The 19,834-nt window shown below is 41.4% G+C and overlaps 2 protein-coding genes across 3 annotated transcripts; one reads left to right on the forward strand and one right to left on the reverse strand.

Annotated features, from left to right (window-relative positions):
• Positions 1-122: 122 nt before the first annotated feature.
• ppp1r12c (protein phosphatase 1, regulatory subunit 12C) lies at positions 123-14,204 on the reverse strand. Of its 2 annotated transcripts, none has more exons than XM_027285036.1 (20): positions 13,776-14,204; positions 12,545-12,719; positions 12,278-12,408; positions 11,731-11,849; positions 9,589-9,748; positions 9,341-9,485; positions 9,101-9,175; positions 8,923-9,002; positions 8,525-8,637; positions 8,357-8,424; positions 7,498-7,628; positions 7,218-7,305; positions 6,124-6,241; positions 4,420-4,535; positions 3,684-3,733; positions 3,285-3,324; positions 2,919-3,032; positions 2,570-2,620; positions 2,215-2,265; positions 123-1,395 (listed from the first exon to the last, which is right to left on the reverse strand). In XM_027285036.1, the coding sequence occupies exons 1-20, from the start codon at positions 13,982-13,984 to the stop codon at positions 1,309-1,311; spliced, it is 2,121 nt and encodes a 706-aa protein (XP_027140837.1). In that variant the 5' UTR covers positions 13,985-14,204; the 3' UTR covers positions 123-1,308. The 2 variants fall into 2 exon arrangements, with proteins under 2 accessions (XP_027140837.1, XP_010730961.1); XM_010732659.3 differs by having other exon boundaries at positions 2,928-3,032; positions 13,776-14,203.
• Positions 14,205-15,669: 1,465 nt separating this feature from the next.
• LOC104920397 (nicotinate-nucleotide pyrophosphorylase [carboxylating]) lies at positions 15,670-19,593 on the forward strand. Its single transcript, XM_010732657.3, has 5 exons — positions 15,670-15,746; positions 16,173-16,426; positions 17,148-17,458; positions 18,351-18,482; positions 18,603-19,593. The coding sequence occupies exons 2-5, from the start codon at positions 16,174-16,176 to the stop codon at positions 18,813-18,815; spliced, it is 909 nt and encodes a 302-aa protein (XP_010730959.2). The 5' UTR covers positions 15,670-15,746; position 16,173; the 3' UTR covers positions 18,816-19,593.
• The last annotated feature ends 241 nt before the right edge of the window (positions 19,594-19,834 follow it).

The following is a 19,834-nucleotide window of genomic DNA, read 5'->3' on the forward strand; positions in this document are numbered from 1 at the left end:
TCTGGAATTCAATTTCTTGTTACTTATCAGCTTAAATATTCACCAATATTAAATGTCTGCTAATATCTGCAACTAAAGATAGCTGCACTGTGTCAACTCTGGGAAAGAATTCAAAGACAATGTATGACTCAATAATTTATGCTCATACTGTATTTTATACTTAACAGTGTACGTTTACCAAAGCAAAATAGAAATATGACTTAGAAATGTATATTGAAAGGCACAGCATCAAAATACAATTTGACATGCAGGTTTTTTTCTTTAAAATTGGAGTAAACATTCAAAAGTTGACCCATCTGGCCTGTCTGTTGAATAATAACAGCCGTCCGTCACAGGGTGAATACTTAGCTTACGGGTCGTTGCTTTCAGAAGCGTCCAGTCAAAATGGCAAAGTGAAATTTCTACTGACTTACAGTACTAAGAATAGAGCATGCGTTCTCCTAAACCTCTTGAAAAATCTGCCGTTTGTAACACATGGTTTCTGTTAAAATCCCTCTGAACACGAGCTGTGTCTGACATTCATGATTAGCACCCAAAGCTCTCCATCCTTTTTTTTTTTTTTTTTTTTTTACAACAGAGACCACAACTACACCTTTACATCACTGTCAGGACAGATGACCCCTGTACATAAATATACATGTTAAATATACATTCAGAGGAGCAGGGAGAAATGAACATGCAAATTTGGTCCACCGTTACAGCAGTCAGCTAAAACAGAAAGCATCGACCCAAGACTCATCCTGAGAACACTGACCACCTGGAGTTTTTCCCAAAGGACATGCAAATCTGGGGCTGGTTTTTGGCACATTGAAGTCTTGTTGTTTTTTTTTTCTCTAGTAACCACCCCTTAACACCTGACTGGCATTTTTTTTTGTCTCAGAGGTCAAGAAAGCTATCTAAAACATTACTGCGAGCTCGCACTGTGCATGGCTTTAAGTCTCTTAATACAGATTTTACACAAAGTATCAGAGAAGCAAAGCACAAATATTCCAGTTAAAAAAATACAATAAAAACTTAATATAAAAGTGGATGTGAACAGGAACATCCTGTCAGTCCACAGGAGGTGCAGTTCAGCTTGTTTATACAGTAGATCTGCCAAAACATAAAGGCCCAAACACAGGCGAATAACCCTGAAATCTACACGTTGTTCCAGTTACTGTTGAATAGTCGAATGTGCTGTGCAGGTGTCTGATGCTGCCGTCTCCCATCCTGGTTTGTGTCTTCTGAGTTGGGCAAAAGAAGAATGTAATACTTTTTTATCCCCATGTAGGTTTTTTTTTTCCTTTTTCTTTCCTTTCTCCTCTAGGTTCATCTTGAGAGTTTGCTGATGACTCGAATGAGGGCGGCATTCTCATCCTTGAGCCTCTGGTTGTCTGCTCTGAGGTCCCCCAGAACCTACATCAGGAAACATCAGGAAACAGTTGTGTTTGTAGATTTTCCACAACACAACAGTACACACAGTAAATTGTAAAATGGACTATACTTGGTAAATCCTCCCTTCTGTACTGGACTGGGCCGAGCCAAGAAATTATGAAATTAATGTTCTATAATGGACCAAATTTTCTGATTTAGTTAACTAAACTAGGGTACCTACAGGGTTCTCAGAGTGACTTTTAAGGATCTTTTCTTATCACTTAGAATGACATTTAATGCCAACTTTAAGGTCATTCTTCAAATCACTGTGGAAGGCCTAAGAGTTATTTAAATTCAAGAGTTGGCATAGAGCCACAATGAGTTTGCAGGTTGTAGGCTGCACCATGGACAATGTGGTCTCTTCATAGCACATCAATTTTAGGACCTTTGTAAACAAAGTTCTACTTTCATCCATCCATTTTCTATAACTGCTTATTCTCACTAGGGTTGTGGGGGGTGGAGCTGATTTAAGAGTGAGAGGGGTACACCCTGGACAAGTTGCCAGCTCATCACAGGGGCACATAGAGACAAACAACCATTCACACCTACGGACAATTTAGATGCATGTCTGCATATCTTTGGAGAGAGCCCACGCAGACATGGAGAGCACATTCAAACTCTACACAGAAAGATCCTGAGGTTTGAACCAGGAACCTTCTTGCTGTGAGCGACAGTGCTAACTACTGCACCGTTATAGTATTGAATTCAATGCTTTTAAAAAAACTTTTAAGACGTTGTGAATTCCCTGGATACGAACGAGTGTCAAATAATTACAACAAGTGTTGGAGTGAACATCTGTACCTTTAGCTCATCCTCCAGTTCCACTGCTTTCCTCTGGAGGGCCAACTTCTCCTGTGAACAACAGTTGAACATCACAATCTGTTTACAGAGCAGATTGCAGTGTGTTCTTGTTTTGTTCTGCTTCACCATTACCGAGCATGAGCTGTTCACAAGCAGCCCTTCCATGGTTTTAACATTTTATCACACCTTACTTAGCATATTTGCAAAAAAACGTAGCAAACTTCACACCTTGACAGTTTGAAGTCACAACTTGACAGCACAAAATGAAAGCTCTGTTCCATTTTTAAAAACTCATCAATATACTGTATGTACTCAATTAGTATTAAGATTGTAAAAACTAAGAAAACAGACTTACAAATCTGTCCAGTTCCAGCAGGGCCGGTCTGTCTGTGCTGCTCTCTTGACTCTGCCACAGACAGAAAAACTGTTCAGTGACAGCTACAACAATAGTTAACAAGTAAACACAAATGAACATAAATGACCTCTTAATTAAGTTCCCAAGTTTACAAATCAGATCATTTATATTTTAAGAATGAGAAAATGAAACAGAAAACAACTATTAAAGGACGATTTGTGAGGTTGTCCACTTTCCCACGCTCTCTTTGTTATTGCTGACTGACAAACTCTACACACACACACACACACAGACACACACACAGACACACACACAGACACACACACACAGGTCAGATGCAACAGCAAACCTGCCGAACCTGTCGAAGTCGCTCCAGCTCCACTTTGTTTTGGCTGAGCAGCAGCTCCATCTCCTGCAACTTGTCCTTCAGCGCCAGGTTCTCCTGCAGTACCTTAAAGTACAGCTAGAGGATACATGCAAACATAGAATACAGATCATCGGAACCTAAATATAAAAGCGTCATGTGACAGTGGAAATGGCTTAATGATGCTACAGTACAATATATTCAGGGTTTCTGTTCATTTCTTTCTCGAGCCTGTTGGGTATCATTCCTGTCCTGGTTTGTCTAGATCTCAGCAAGAACCCACTTTCAACCCTCAGGCGTGTTTTTCAGGAATGTGTGAGCTTTTCTGTGAGGAGACGGTCAGACACGTACCGTTCTGTAGTCAGCTGATGAGTCTCCCAGTTGACTCTCACTGCGGTAAACAAAGCATATTTGTGCAGTTTAAAACCTGTCCTTATGCAAATAATACCACATGTTTGTTTACTACTTAAAGGCAAATCAGCAGGTGAACATACAAATTCAAAGTACACAGTCAAAAAATTCTCAAACAGTCTTCCCCTGCGGCTTTCATACAAGACCTTCAGCCTGACAGCTTGACACAAGTCATAACATGATCAAACATCCCAAACCCAGCTTTTTGAATGGGAAAGAAAGGTAGAACACATGCACTTAAAAAAAGTAAAAAAACAAAACAAATCAGTGTTGTTTTGTTGTCTTGGCTTGTCTCCAAAATGTGTAAAATTACAAACAAAACAAGATTCAAACACTCACGTGGTACGGTTACTGTTGGTGTCATCCAAACAAGCGTCCTCATCTTCGTTCTGAAGGTCAAAGATTCACAAAGTAAGTTTCAACAGCATGTTGCAAGCATATCTGATCTGATATAATACACACACAATTTCACATAAATGTGATACTTCCCTATGTGGTGTTGAAGGCACATTTACCTAATGTGCATGATGCAAGTATTAAAATTATATTCAACACTGTTGCAGCTTTTCAAGCACATTTCATTCATTAAACCATTCAGTCTTTCCTGTCTGACAGCATTATATATATAATCTGTATGAGCCTGATATTCAGAAACAATACGTAGATATATTTAACCCACTATGAAGAATCATTTTATACATTATTCAGCCGGGTATATTTGTTATGTTTGGAGGATTCGCCTCTGACCCACTTCCAGGTCAGGTCTTCTCAATTTTGTAATAAAACCGGCAAACGTAACACCAACAGGACTTCCTGTTAAGCAACATCTTATCAGACGAAGTGTGCTTATCAAATATTTAGCTACATCATAACAAAAGAGGAAGTGGTTGCCAGCCCATTCCCCTACTTTCAGTCCTACTCACATTTTACTGTAAAATGACAGTTGATGGTTTGATGAAAGCAGCTGCAAGCAGCAGACAAACTCTGCTCTGACCTGGTGAACAAATATCTTCTACCTGACTAGGAGTGAGCTCTCTGCCATGTTTGCGATTATGTAAGCTTGTCTCTTTCTTACCTCTCCACCTGGCTGAATGATGCCAGTCGAGCGTCTCTCTTTCCTGCCTTTCCTCCTGTCTTTCACTCCCAGGCGCTTCTCCCCCTCCGGCTCCTCTTGCTTCACTGGGTCTGTATCTGAAATACATGGAGGTCGACATGAAAACACAAAAGACTTTTGGCGTCAAAAAATTTTATTAACAGGCTTGGATCAATGTAATGTCAAGTGGTTTGATATTAAACTGAAGACATCCTTAATGAGGTTTCTCAAATGACTCAGCCGCTCCAAAGTGGAACACAGTGGGAGCCATGAACATTTTTCACAACACATTCCTGCAAGTGTTTGAGGCACGGCTGCGAAATGCTGCCAGGTTGTGCGGTGGTGGGGGAGTGAAAGGGGGCGGGTTGTTAGATGTAACCACAGTGAAACAATCAGGAAATAACTTTTTATTTTGCTGATTAACCAACTTTATCGAGGCCAGTGTGTTTTTCTAAGTGTTGGATCTGGCTCAACTTCTCCACCACAAGATACTGCAGTTTCTTGCAGACACACCTGTGGCACGGACCGCTACAGCCAGATCGACCCACACTCAAGTGAACAGGAAAAACCTGCCATGGTGCCAGATCCTCTCTGAATGCATTTTAATGAAGGTCTCCGTCAACTGAAATTTGCAGTAACTTAAACAGGACAAACAGAAGTGATTACAAAACATACTGCTGCTAGGTTACTGACTGTACTCGCTGGCTACGTACCACACTAACCTAGCAAACAAATGTGATAAGCGTGAGTTACATGACGAATGTCAGGGTTATATCAAAGTTATCTCAATACGGGAAGATTACGGTTTGTCAACTTCCACCTAATTAAGACACTGTCTTAATGACAAATGCTGTTTGAGTCAGTTTGCACCAATTCAGTGTGGTTTAAGCTTCTACACTGGGACAGCAACACCGTAAACTGACCCAACCATACTAACTTACCAACACCACAGTGGAGATCCTAAGGAGAGCAAATAATACCATATAAGAAACATTTGTTTCAGTGAGGCTATAGCTCAGTTCAGGATTAACCTGAGCCTCTGCAGTCAGCAGGTAGATGAGTCTCAGGAAGCGGTCTCATCTTTAGGCTTGAAAGCAGTGAGCTCAGTTAAGAGGATGTCCACCCTCTCTTTACATGGCTCTGGGTACAGCGTAGTCAGAGACTGCTGTTAAAATGTCTGCATGTGTTTGTGACATCTAAAACTGTGGGTCACAAACACACGCAGTCTGGCTCTGCAGTACAATGTTTCTCAACATCCTCAGCAAAACATCAGAGGTGTGAAGGGTGGAGCAATAATCACAAGATGCACACTACTCACGACGATATGGGGCATTTGGTACATTAGTCACCCCTCCCTGATAAATCACACATATTGCACTACACTTACCAATAGTAGCCCTTAAAACCCACATGAGAAAATGTCATTTCCTTTCTAAACTATCCTAAAAGAGCACTCCACCCAAAGGCTACACCACATTTTTATCTAGTAGCTTTGTATTACAGTAAACAGAAGCGAAACTCTAGCCATTTGGTGTGACTGGTAAAGCGGGCATGACTGCTTTAAATTTGGCTGGAACTAGGACTCAGATAAAACACTGAACAAGACGGAAAATAGACTTATTAGTGCAGATACCAACATATCTGTGATAAAAGGATGAAATCATTGGATAATATTGTCTGTGATACCTCTTTCAGCAGGCGTGATAGTAACGATGGGGCTGACAGGCTGGACGTTGCGCGGCGCTGGATCTGCAGCTTTAGCTGCAGTCTTCTCGGCTTCTTTCAAGTCTGTCAGAGTCACACCCTGCCAGCACAAAGCAGAGAAACAAAACCACTTAGAATAGTTATGTTACATTCAGTTCAACAAACAGCTTCTACAGCACCTCTACATTGAGAAAGATATTGATGCAATACATGCATCTTGGGAAGTGTGCAGCAGGATGCTGCAATTGCAGTCACTGAAGTATTGCGATAGTCAGGTTTAACCACATCATTACTCAGTAAATGATTGACTCTATTCCAAACTGTGTTCAGGCGGGTTCACTGTCTTTCAGTATTCAATAACATAGTAATAAGTTTGCTCAAATGTTTGATCATCCACAGCGTTTGCACTTTTTACACACTTTAGTGTGAGATTTATTAGCCAAGAGGGCATGAATCAATAAAAGGCAATAAACACTGCATTTGGTTTTAGCACGTGTGAACATCTGTCTTACCGACGAAGCTCATAATAGCTTCGGTTACCCACAGCAGCAGTGTGCAGTGATGCCAATGTGCTATGAAATGTATTTCATTTAATTTATTATTGAAAAGGAAATATTTTATCTCAGCTAGCTGGAAGGCCCTGTCAGTGTTTGATTGACAGCAGCAGAAAGGAGTGCCGGTATTGCACCGTAGAGAACGAGAGACAAAGTAAACAAATGTGTGCTGCAGCTATGTGTCATGGGCAGACAGCGTGTTGTTAGTGGCACTGAAGTGTAAAGAGCACACCAGCATCTAACCAGATCCTAGTGACATTTGCATATCTACTTCCCTTCTGTTTATTCTGCTGCAGCTGTGCAGCTTATTAGACATCTAACCTGCAAACTGACGTTAGCACGGCACATTTTTTTGAGCACACAGGGGGCAGTGACTGATATCTATGAAAAAAATCGAAATAATTGTTTTTTGTTTTATGTTTTGAATATTAGTGAAACATGTCTTATAAGAGTGTTGAGAGAAGTAGTAGTTATCATAAATCCTAGGGGTATCCATGTCTAGTAACCTAGTAATGTCAGTACCTGTGTGGAGCGGCGTGACTGCCGCATCAGCCGAGAGCGAGCTTTTCTCTGAGACTCAGACTCTTCGTCTCTGACTGGAGCCTGAAACCTAAACACATCATCCGCAACACACAATATATTACATAAGTATATAAACATGTTAACCTTTATTATGCACCTTGTGTCTGTAGGAAATTATAGGAGGAAAATAAACATTTTTTTTAAAAACGTTTTGGTACAGCACAAAAGGAAAAATTTATATTCTTTGCACTCCTGTTCAAATCGCTGTATTGTTTCTTACTTGCGCCTGTCAGCATTGGGAGTGTTGGGGCTCTCAGCAGTGGCATCTCTCGTCTGAGGAGTGGGTTGGACTCTGGCAGTGCGGTTTGCCTTGTCCTGCTCCTTCTCCTCGTCATCTTTCTCCTCTGGTGTCTGAACAATAAGAATAAGACACGCACAAAAAAGGCCAGAAGTTTAATTGTAATCAACTGTCACCAATTCAAATTTTGGATTTATCGCCACAATGGAGAAACATAATTAATGTCAGCGGACTGTTTAAGTCTTTTTAGTTCACATGCTTAAATACAGACCAAAAGTGTCTCTGAAGTCTCAAGTCTTTTAAAATGCTCGGTGAGTCATGTGGGCTGAAACCGGTAGATTAAATGAACTGATCAGATAAGTATTCTGACCAAAATACATACTTCCCCATTACTGCTGTTGGTTGACCTACATTTGAGATTCTGGCTTCTCACAAATACTCCCTATATTAATCATGCTTAGTTTTTTACGCCATACAGTATGTGTAAGAAAACTTTTTGGGTTTTTGGATGGAAATATTAATAATAATTCTCTAACTGCCATGCAAATTTGGGATCTTTTTTTGAGTTGCAATGACATTAAACAAACAGAGAACAGGCTATTTAAGATCTAAGAGCTAGCCATGCACTGTTCAACAAATCGCTGGTTTAAGAGCATGAATTGACAAAAGCACCTCACGTGAGCATAAAACCTTTTTTTTTTTTTTAGTATGAGGAGGTTTAATGACGTTTTGTCTTTTCCATCCAGCTTTCCTACATTGTATTTCATAATGTGCTTTACAACAGATGGGTGAGAAGGAAAGCTACTGTGTGACATACTGGATTATGCTGCATGATTTGTACCTTGTCAGCAGGACTGACTGTAGATGTAGTCACACTCTCAGTGTCTGGACTGGAAACGGTGGAGCTTTCTGGTAAAAGAGAAGCAGAAGTTTTTGGAATCAACACAATCACATGGTCTTTTAGCCTGTGTACTACTTTCAGTCAATGTCAACAAAGCAGCTGCTTTACCGGGACTGTTCTCCTTTTCCTCACTCAGCTCAAGGCCTCCTGAAACACCCCTCTCTTTAGACTGGTCCTGCACGTTCATCTTGTCTTTACTGCTCATCCTGCACACTGAGGTCCTGGAGGACATGAAATGAGGACAGATGTTGGCACTTTTCAGATCTCCTTCATTTATTACATTACCTTTAATCTTATCACACGTTTCACTGCAGGTATTATCACAATCTGTTCATCAAGGTAATCTATGGAGGTGTTGTTGGGTGTAAGGCATGTTCTAATTGAGAATGAGGTTTTGTTTTTTTAGTTCAGGCCTAAAATCTGTCAGGGAAACCTGCACTTAGTGTTGCCAGGAAGGAATAATTCAAAGAGTTTTATTAGAAAGAATATACTAAATTCATACTAACCTCCGCCGTTTGTTTTGTGCGTTTGCAGCTGTGGAGCCTTGCTGGTTTTGCCTGTCCAATATGGACTGTTCATTACGCCACTGAGAGAGAGGGAGAGGGAAAGGCATCTGTCAGTGATCTTCTAAAATCACACAGAATAGATGCATTGAACATCAGGTAAAGAGAAACACTTTCTCACATTAGCTTGTTTCTGTGATAACTCCTCCAGGAGCTCCTCGACACTTTCATCAGCTACATCAAACGGTGACTGACCCTAAAAGTTTGATGGGGAAGGAACAACGACACGACAATAACTGAACTGAAAACAAACTGAAAGTTCCCCTAAAAAAATACAAAATTCTGTCATGATAAATGTTGTCGTCCTGTCGATGAAAGTAAGATGTAATAAGAAGAGTTTATGTCATTTATTGGGACTCACCGCGTTGCTTCGGGCCTCCATATTGCACAGCTGTTCAGCAAGAATGCGGCAGGCCTCCCCCTGACCCCAGTGTGCTGCAGCGTGGAGAGGAGTCCAGCCATCGAAGTCCATGGCTGACACATCCAGCCCACACTGACACAGTATCCTGGACAACACAACAGCAGAACAATGTGTGACTGAATATCGACATCCTGACAAATATACAGTGTATCTATTTTATTTATTTTTTTAATTCATGACATGCTTACTTGAGGGCTTCTATGTAGCCTTTGGCAGCAGCTACATGCAGTGGGCTGGCTCCGGTCCTGGGGTGTCGTACATCAGCAGGCAGGCCCTCATTCAGCCAGGTCCGGGCATCTGTCATGATCTGTTCCTCCTCCAGCCGCTTGGCTGCCTCCAAGTCCACACCTGAACACACAAGGCCATTTTAAATACTTCAGCAACAGGAGAGAGGAGGACAGAGAAGAGGATCAATAATGTGAGTTTTTGAAGCCTAGACATGCCAAGAAGATAAGGTTAGGAATGAATTATTCTAGATTTTTTTTTTAAAAAAGGTTGTTACATAAGTTTTTAATAAATCAAACTATACTTTATTCTAAATATAAATATATATATTTATTTTCCTCTTCACAGTTTGCTTATTTGTAACATTAATTCTATTAGTTATCACACACGTACACTACCGGTCAAAAGTTTTAGAACACCACACTTTTTCAAGTTTTTTACTGAAAATTATTCAGTTCATTGTGTCATTGCACTTTGAAATGAAAGGATAGAACAAAAAAGCAATTTAAGTTGAAAAAGAAATCATAGAATCAATTTATAGACCAAAATGTATTCTAAACTTTTGATTCATCAAAGTAGCCACCTTTGCCAGATATAACAGCTGAACACACTCGTGGCATTCTTTCTACAATAGAATATATTCTTCAGAAAGTTTTTCCCAGGTCTGTTGCAGAAGTTCCCATAAATGTGTGGCACTTGTAGGTTGCTTGGCTTTAACTCTTTTGTCCAGTTCATCCCAAACCAGCTCGATGGGGTTTAAGTCTGGAGACTGTGCTGGCCACTCCATGTTTTCAAGCTTACCATCTTGTTCTTTTTTATTGAGGTAGTTTTGGTATAGCTTGCACTTGTGTTTTGGGTCATTATCTTACTGTAGGATAAACCTCTGACCAACTAGGCACATACCAGAGGGTATTGCATGGTGCTGCAGAATGCTGTGGTAGCCGTTTTGGTTCAGGGTGCCGCTCACTCTGTACAAGTCACCGACCCTGGATCCAGCAAAACAGCCCCAGACCATCACACTTCCTCCTCCATGTTTGACAGTTGATGTCACACACTGTGGAACCATCCTCTCGCCTACTCAACGGCATACAAAGATCCTGCGTGATGAACCGAAGATTTGAAACTTTGATTCATCAGTCCATAATAGCTTCTTCCAGTATTCAGTAGTCCAATGGCGGTGTTTCATGGCCCAGGAGAGCCTCTTTGTCTTATTCTGACGTCTTAGCAATGGCTTTCTTGCTGCAACTTGTCCTGTCAAACCTGCAGCTCCAAGTCTTCTCTTCACAGTTGAAACTGAGACTTGCTTACTACGACCACTATTAAGCTGTGCTTGAAGCTGTGACTTTTGATGGTGAAGAAAACTGTATTCACTGACACCTTGAATTTCTTTGCAATTCCTCTGTAGGAAAGACCTACATTTTCAAGTGTTATGATGGTCTGTCTCTCGTCCATTGTTAATTGCCTTTTTCTTGCCATTTTTGTAGCAACACACTACTTTCTGCACTACGGTACTGTTCACCTGATGCTCATGAGGGTCTGGTACCACAGTGTGTTCCAACACTGCTTTTATGCAGACACAGGGGGTTATAAGTAATCCAGAAAAGTTGGAACACCTGTAGGAATTAGTAGCACCAGCTCTCAAGCCTGATTCAACCTTCATTGCTGCAGAACAGCTTTAAATTGTTAACCCACTTTGTCTTCCCTGAAAATGGCCCGTCTGTATAATTCTAAAATGTACAATATTTTTCAGCTTTGGGTAACCAAACCTTTTTTTTTTTTAAACCTCTGGCTGTTCAGTACTTACCTTTGTACCATGTCAAGCTATTCATTGGGCTTGCATGACTTGAATTGCAATAAATAACTGGAAAAATTAGGGTGTTCTAAAACTTTTGACCGGTAGGGTATGTATCTGCCACAACAAAGACAATTGGTTATCATTTCTGTCCGGATGTTCCATATCGGTGCCTTTTGAGCTCTTTTTTCATTTTGCTTCTGTCACTATGGACAAGAGTCTCTGTGTGTGTGTCTGTCTGTCTCTCAACAACAACAAATGATGAAACATCTTTTTAAAAAGGGTTGTGCATTTGTTAAAGATCAGCACTCACCCTGTCTCATAGTGTATTTCTGAATAAGGGACTCAGTGGTCTCATCCAGAGCAATGTCGAGGGGAACGTCGCCGTCACAGTTGACGGCAGAGAGAGACGCACCTCGCTGCAGAAGGAAACTGACAAAACAAACATTCACATGAGAGAATCTTTTTAACAGCAGAAATGTTTACAAAGGCTACACAATGACAACAAACCCTAAATAGAGAACACCTAATCCTATCATATTATTTGTGTTTGGGGTGCCAATACATTCAAACTTCAAAGTAAGACTAAAAGGCATTATTCACAAACAACGAATAAGGAACTGTCGAAAAAAAAGGGCATCAATTGTTAAATCGTTTGAGCTGCATGCGTTTGTGTGCCAGGCAAGCCCACTCATGCTTTAGCTGACTTGTTGTCCTGCCAAATACGACAACAATGTTAGTATTGTTGAATGCAGAAATACTCTGGCACCAATGCTACATTCTGACGTCCCCAAAGTGGCAAACAGTACTGTATAACACGCTGCTGTATTCTGCTAACTGTAGAGACGTATACTACACACTCTGCAATGTCAGGGTAGCCGCAGGAGGCAGCAACATGCAGCGGCGTCCATCCCTCACTGTCAACCTGGTTCACGTTGGCATTACGCTCCAAAAGGAAGGTCACCATCTCCATGCTGCCATCTATGCAGGCCTGTGTAGAAGAGAGGAAAACAGAGACAAAAATAGAGCAGCTGCTGTAAATGTTTTTTTTTGTTGTTTTTTTAAAATCTATCTCAGCATCAAGCAGTTATTTCAGTTAAACCTCAGGAGGAAAAAAACGGTCGCACCTGGTGTAGAGCAGTGATCCCATCTGCGTTGGAACAGTTGATAATTTCTCCCACGTCTTCACCGTTCCTCCTTTTGGTCTCTTTGGCCTCCTCCAGCATCACCTCTGCCTCCTCCGTGTCTCCGCTGGCACATGCAGCCAGGAACTCTGCAGCCCTGTCAAACCTCACCCTTTTCCTAAAGACAGAAGGATACAGGCAGCTAGATCACTTCACTGGTTAGCCGTGTTAAAACAAAGGAGCATGTCTTGTAGCACCACTGTCTTTCATGCAAGTAGACAAACGCTGGATCCCTGTAGGACTAAAACCAATTCAACAATGTTTAATTACACCTCTTAATGTTTTCAGACCTTCCTACTCTGTCTGCAGAGCTCAGGCCAGAGGCCATTTCTTTCTAAAACAGCTGGCACAAAACAGGAATAATGAATATATGCATTTCTTTTGGACTATTGTCACAGTGAACGTGGTGCGCTGGTGATTACATGGCAGCAGGACGACGTGTGTGGCATCAATTCTAATTAAACCGTAGTGGTCATGTTCATATTGCTGAAGACAAACGTCAAATGTGTGGCTCACTGATGTGTTCACACACTAATCCTCTAAATGCCCAGGCAATACATGTTGCTATGGGATCAGTTCATTGGTGGTTGACATATATCGATGACACAACATGTCATTTCTGGAGTGTTTTGTCTAGTCACACAAATTGAAGTAAGTCACTGTTGGTGATGGTGTGCTACTTACCTGCTGATGCAGTTCATGCATGTGAACTACTGAATTAGCAGTGGGCTGTGTGTTAAACAGAGAAGCCCACTGCCTGTATTGTTGGTACACTTGTTGAAAATAAGGCAAAATGATTACTTCAGTGCCCCAGACATCACCATGTGTGACTGTGTGAATTGACAAAGAGCAGCAGTGTGTCAGAGCCCACCAACACTGACAGTAACTCTGCTAGCTCGTTAGCAGCTAACACAAACACTGCACACCACGGCCTATAAACTGACAGCTGGCCGCTGACAACGACTCAAAGCCTGGATATTACCAACAGTAAACGTTATTTAGCAGCTGGAGGGCCTGCGTGATGTACTGTGTGATGTTTCTGTTGTTTTGTCCACCCCCCTCTCCGAGCCCACGCACAACATTCCTCCTTTAGCATGCCTTCATTTGTTTGAGCTAAGCTAAGTTAGCTGGCCGTCATTGGGGCACGGTCTGACAGCAGACGCTTCCTCCTTACCGCCGTTTGAGGAGGGGGCTGGTTTCATCTCTGTCCACAGACACCGGCTGGTCCCTCGGCGGGTCGCCGAGCTCGGCCTCCGGCTCCCCTGAACCGTTCTCGGCACCGCCCCGCCACCTCCGCCTGGCCACGGCCGACGCTTTGTCGGTGCAGGAGCCGTCCCAGCGCTTCAGCTGCTCCCGCCGCTTGGTCCTCGCCGAGTCCCCCATTATTTATCCGAGGAGGACTGTGTGCTTTTAAAAATAAAACATTCGGTGGCAGAGAAAGACACACCCTCCATGTGTATACTTTCACTTCCTGGTTCTTGCTCTCTGGCTCTGAATGTGGAGGAAGCGTCTGCGCGTTCCCGCCGACGCGTCGCGAACGCGCGAAGTTGCCCAGGCTTGTGCTCCTGACGTCACCACCGCTGCTGTGCAGTAGACGCTGGAGGGGAAATGCTGAAATAGCTGGGCATTGTGCACAGCAGTAACCTCCACACGTCCTGTTATTGTGTTTCTCCTGACACTGACTCTGGTCAGCTTTGTGCTTAAATAATACCAGTGAAGACAGATGTACGTACAGTATATAGAAGGCCTCTATGTAGCTTTTGGGTCTTCTAAAACTTTGATTTGAAGTTTTTTTGGGGAAAAAACAAGTTTACAGAATGTACAGAACCTCCTGCTATTCTTACCTAAACCCCTTTCCCAATTTTTTACATGCATACGTGTACACATGCAGGTATTTCATCCAATAATCCATGGTCCCAGTGCCCAAAAAAGGACGTCCTGCTGCACTGAAGGACTATAGGCTGATGGCACTGACCTCTCACATCATGGAGAGACTGGTCCTGGTACACCTCAGAGGTTGATGAAAAATCTGTCAAGCAAGTTAGATAAGATAGACTTTATTGATCCCACACCAGGGAAATTCTCCCGATGCAGTGGCTCACAATATACACGGTGGATAAGAAAAAGACTAAATAAAATAAATAAATAATTGTCTGTCAGTCTAATAAATCACGAGTTAGGAATTCACCTGCATGTTAATAAGTCAATATGTGAGAGTTATTATAATGATGCTTTAAACCTGTAGTTGTAAATGCTTTGTTTTAAGTTTGGAAAAGGCCACACATTCTGTACACCATTTTATTAATAGGCAACTTTGCAGTCAGCGCCGATGCAAGTCCTCCAAGTCTTCCCATTCTTGCAATGACTAGCCTGTGGCTAAAATAATATTTCAATAACATTTTATTATAATTCATAAAGACACCAAATTAAGTTTAAAATGCCTCTATTGTACCTGCCACAGTGAAACTAAAAAACAGTGTTGATGGTCATTTTGGCCGCTGTGGTTGAGTTATTTTATGATTTTCACCTTTTCAACTGGTGCAATGGGCATATTTAGCACACTGCTGCTGGCTACCGTGAGAAAAGAGATGCAGGTCAAAAATATTCTGAACGCTGGTGTAAAGCCTTTTTTAGGAAGCAGATAGGTTTCGACTTGAATGCACAGTGCCACACATGAAAACATTCATTCATCTGTAACTGTTTCCCCCCATCAGGGTCATGGTGGGGATGGAGCCTATCCCAGCTACAGATGAAAGCAATAATGCATTATATACCCAATTTATTGCACATTTGCAATGCAAATGAGCTGTATGATAGTTTTCCATGCAAAGTCTGTGGAGTAGCAGGCCAGTCCACAGACTGTGCATGGAAAACTACAACTATCACAGGTTACGTGTCTTATTGCACAGTTACACTGACATAAAACCTTGAATTTATATCAATGAATCTTTTCAAATATGTACTCTGACCTGTGCCTGTGCCTAAAACAATCAATGTTAAGCATTGTTAACTCTTAGATAGCTTGTAAACATTCCAACACTGACACAGGGTCAAATTCCACGTCACATTCTCCCGTGGCTCTGTGTGCTCAGCACTACAACACTACAGTCTGTGACCAACAGTGAAAGGAGAGCCTTTAATAGAAGTAAGTGAATATCTCATTTGCATTTATTTGTGCCCTAGAAAGTCATGAATGTGTGACAGAATATGCTGTGGTTGTAATAATACCTTATAAGCTAGTTGTGTACCTAGTTGCAGCTTGTGATACATAACATCCCATCATACCCATTTTTGGAAGTGTCTGTATTTGTTATGTTTTTAGTTTTTCACTTGACAAAAAGAGGACTTTGGTAGACGGGGTACTGAGAAACTGATCTGTTGAATGAATCATCAGACTTTAGAAATGGCATTTACTGTACATGTTCTTGTCCCAATATTTTAAAGTCAATTTTACTGTGAAACAAAAAAAAGCACCTTGAAAGCTGTGCTTTGTTACCTGCTTTCAGTTCCTACTTTCATGTCAACTGGAACAACAAATGACAAGTTTCCTCTATTTACACTTTTTTTTTAGAATGTCTCTCACCTCGCACACAGCAGCACACTCAATCCCACCTCACACTCTGACCCAGCTGGCACGAGAGTGGCTGGCAGAGGACACGCCAAATTTTGACCCGGCTGGAGTATGTGTGGGGTCACAGCAGGTTGAGGCCAGGTTGCTATGTAAAACACCACACAGCATCCTGGCAGGGAGCCCCTTCTTCACAGCAGTGTTCACTGAGGTCGGCTGCACTGTGGACTGGATTTTCCAGGACGGTGATGAGATCGGTACGCATTGCACACTATACTCCACAGCACCATGACATGAGATTAAATAAACGTACCTAAATAGGAAACCAGCTTGGTTACCCATGCCGTGCAGTGACAAATAACAAAAGACTATATGCAACAGACAACCTATAAAGATCAAACAGAGGGAGTTATTACTCATACTGAGAAAACGTTTTTCAGAACTACCTCTGCTCTGTAGTTTTGGGCTTCATCATATGAGCCTACAAGAATCCTCTGATAATGTGTTATGCATATGATGCTTCCTGCAGTGGGCAGTGTAAATGATGATGAATCAGTAAGTTTCCTAAGGAGTTCCCCTGTAAGAAAGTTATTGAGTAGGATGACCTGCATATTAAAGAGTCTTTTTTTTATTATGAATTAACATTAAAGAGGTTTTGTATGTTATGTCACACCAGGACTGCAATTTTATAGGTCATTGACTTTACATATTGGGGGCCCTGATCCCACCACAAACACCGCAGAGCAATATGGAGCATACTTCTCTTTAAATGCAACATTATTCTATCCAAAGGGTTTATATCAAGCTTCTTAGACTAGGAATGCTGGTGTCTGTCACTTCAGATTGACCTGATGTAAGTATTGAATGGAATGCTGTGGAAACCATTAGTAAAATAAAATAATAATAATAAAAGCACTGACAATTTTGCAAGGCTCCATTTGATGTCAATCCTCCAATATTGTGATCTTGTCTCCACAGGTCCAGATGCCGTCACACTGACTGCTGTGGTGAGAGGCCCAGCAAGGTGTCTTCTCCTTGGCGAAAGGCCGGCTCTTAACTGCTTGTCCCGGGTCTCGGGGATCGCCACCCGCTGCTCCCAGCTCCAGGCAGTGGCAACAGCGAGAGGATGGCATGGCGAAGTGGCTGGCACACGCAAGACCACCCCGGGTTTCCGTTTGCCGGAGAAGTACGCCATGCTGGTTGGTGGTGTGTCCATGCACAGACATGACCTGAGTGGAATGGTGATGTTGAAGGACAATCATGTATGGGCCTCAAGAAGTATCACACAGGTGGGCAGCCGCAAAAAATCCCCAAAAAGTTTTTTTCGTTTGTGTTTGCCTGGGTGTCCAGCTGCCTTTTGAACACAGAGGAACACTTCAGTGAAAAATATAAGAACACAAAAGTCTGCAAGCAGTATTCTGTGACTTAGATACATAGAGATAAACAAACATTCACACTTGCATTTACACCTTTACACCTGGCAAATTTAGAGTCAAGGTTGAACCAGGAACCTTTTTGCTATGACAGTACAAACCACCAGATATGTATATAGCAATAACTATTATAATGAGGTTTCAATTCCCCACTTCCAAAATGCATACATATACATATACAGACGTAGATCATTGGTGGACCTGAGGCAGGTCGATTGACACCTGGCTGCTCAAACAAGCCATCTGTAATGGCACCTACCTGTCTATCAAGGCAGCCATGCTTGTTAATTATCCGTAACTATTAAGCCTTAATATCATTTGAATGGGCAGTCAGCCTTAAGTGTAGTTTTTGGCACTCTTGCATTGGCTTCACATTGTGGTTGTTATATAGCCTATCAACATCACTGCCATATTTGGCAAGACTGACTGAAAACAAATTTTCATATAGAATTGTAAAACCTCACATTAGTCAAGCATTGCTTATTTTCCTTGGTTAATACATGTGGCGATGTCTCTATATTTGTCTTTTTTTTCATGCTAAAACTACACCTTAGACTGGCCTTTTACATAATAATTATTATTATTATATAAATATGTATTAATACATTTATTCAGCATCTTGATGTGCCACACCTGTCAGGTGGCATGGATTATTTTGTCAAAGGAGAAGTGCTCTGAGGACTAACATTTTTTACAGGTTCAGATGTGCTCATAACGCATAAAAAAACAACAACTCTTTGTTCTTTAGGCTGTGAAAGCTGCCCGCTCAGTGTGTGGCTTCAGCAGTAAGATTGAGGTGGAGTGCCACTCCGCTGAAGAGGGCAGAGAGGCGGCTGGAGCAGGAGCAAACATTGTTATGCTGGATAATATACAACCTCAGGTAGAGAATATTAAAAAAAAAAAACACAAGCCATAAGTCATTTCTCATTTTCACTGCTTGGTTTCTACTCACGCTACGTGAAGTAACACACCCTTCCTTTACCCTGCCTCTCATCCATAGGAGCTCCATGTTGCAGCTCGAGCACTGAAGGAGAAGTTCCCAACTCTACTGATAGAAGCGAGTGGAGGAGTGACTCCAGAGAACATTGCTATGTATTTCTCCCCACATGTGGACATCATTTCCCTGGGCTGTATAACACAGGGCTGCCCTGTTGTTGACTTCTCTCTCAAGGTTCAAAAGCCTGTTAGTCACTCAAGCCTACAAGAACGATGACCATGACAGATTGTATGTACAGACAGTCTCTCACTAACTGAATGAGAACATGCTGGTGTAATGGTGCTTGGTTAAGAAATAACAGACATACTGTTTGCTTTCTGTATCATTAGTCATTTGATATGACTTAAAAAAAGAATAGAAACCAGACTGTGCTTGCTTTGCTTGCAGTTCTTCAAAGACATCATAGTGGCACATAAAGGAACAGCAGTCACAAGTTGAAACTAATTTACAGATATACAGAATAAAAAGGGGATTTAAGGAAAATCACAGTAAGCTGAAATCACAAGTTGGCATGCAACATATGATAAGTTCCAGTATGTAGAAGGATTGATTCACCCAAACATTTGGGCGCAGCGGATGTAAGCTGCAAAGACATCATATCATGTTCTAAAATTGCTAAATTTCTAACACATTAGCAAACAGGTGCCTGTTTGTACATTCACCAGACACATATCATCATTAACATTGATTTGGAGTCGTGTTTCTGGACACATGGTAAATATAAGTCTCCTTTTCTCTCTGTTTTTGGCTACTAAGAACAGCAGAAATATCTGGCTCTTTAGTAGGTATTGTTAATGTTATAACTTGACTGCATTATACTGAGAGGTGTTTTTCACTGCTCTCAGTAGTAAATATCTTATTTTACACACTGATCATACAGTGTATGAAATAAGATATATTGTCACTAATTATACAGAGAACATAGAGAAGTTAAAATTAGCTCCACCTTCACAGAAGTAACTGAGCGCACTCTCACTTCAACTTCAACACCCTGCTGTTTATGCTGTACCAGTAGATAACTGTAAATGCTTCTTATTATAGTGTATACATGTTGGGTTAACCAATTTTATTTTATTTTTAATTTATATAATTAAAACATAACAACAAACAAATATATGGGAAATCATCCCAGTGAATTGAATCCTGCCATCAACGTGCTTGAATCTGCATAAAACCGAAGGGTTGATTATCTTCCTCTTCCATCTTTATTTGCATCTTTTTCTTTTTTTTCTTCA

The sequence above is a fragment of the Larimichthys crocea genome, chromosome I (genome assembly GCF_000972845.2).
Source record: "Larimichthys crocea isolate SSNF chromosome I, L_crocea_2.0, whole genome shotgun sequence".
In the NCBI taxonomy this organism is placed as follows: Eukaryota; Metazoa; Chordata; class Actinopteri; family Sciaenidae; genus Larimichthys; species Larimichthys crocea.

Bases quoted from the DNA above. Each gene is read 5' to 3' on its own strand.
- ppp1r12c (XM_027285036.1), bottom strand. From the start codon at position 13,984: ATGGGGGACTCGGCGAGGACCAAGCGGCGGGAGCAGCTGAAGCGCTGG. The intron at 2,621-2,918 runs GTTTGCTGTTGC...TGTCTGTGGCAG, and splicing joins GACTTCGACAGGTTCGGCAG to AGTCAAGAGAGCAGCACAGA. The intron at 1,396-2,214 runs GTACAGATGTTC...TTCCTGATGTAG, and splicing joins AACTGGAGGATGAGCTAAAG to GTTCTGGGGGACCTCAGAGC.
- LOC104920397 (XM_010732657.3), top strand. From the start codon at position 16,174: ATGTCTCTCACCTCGCACACAGCAGCACACTCAATCCCACCTCACACT. The intron at 16,427-17,147 runs GTACGCATTGCA...TTGTCTCCACAG, and splicing joins CCAGGACGGTGATGAGATCG to GTCCAGATGCCGTCACACTG. The intron at 18,483-18,602 runs GTAGAGAATATT...TCTCATCCATAG, and splicing joins TGGATAATATACAACCTCAG to GAGCTCCATGTTGCAGCTCG.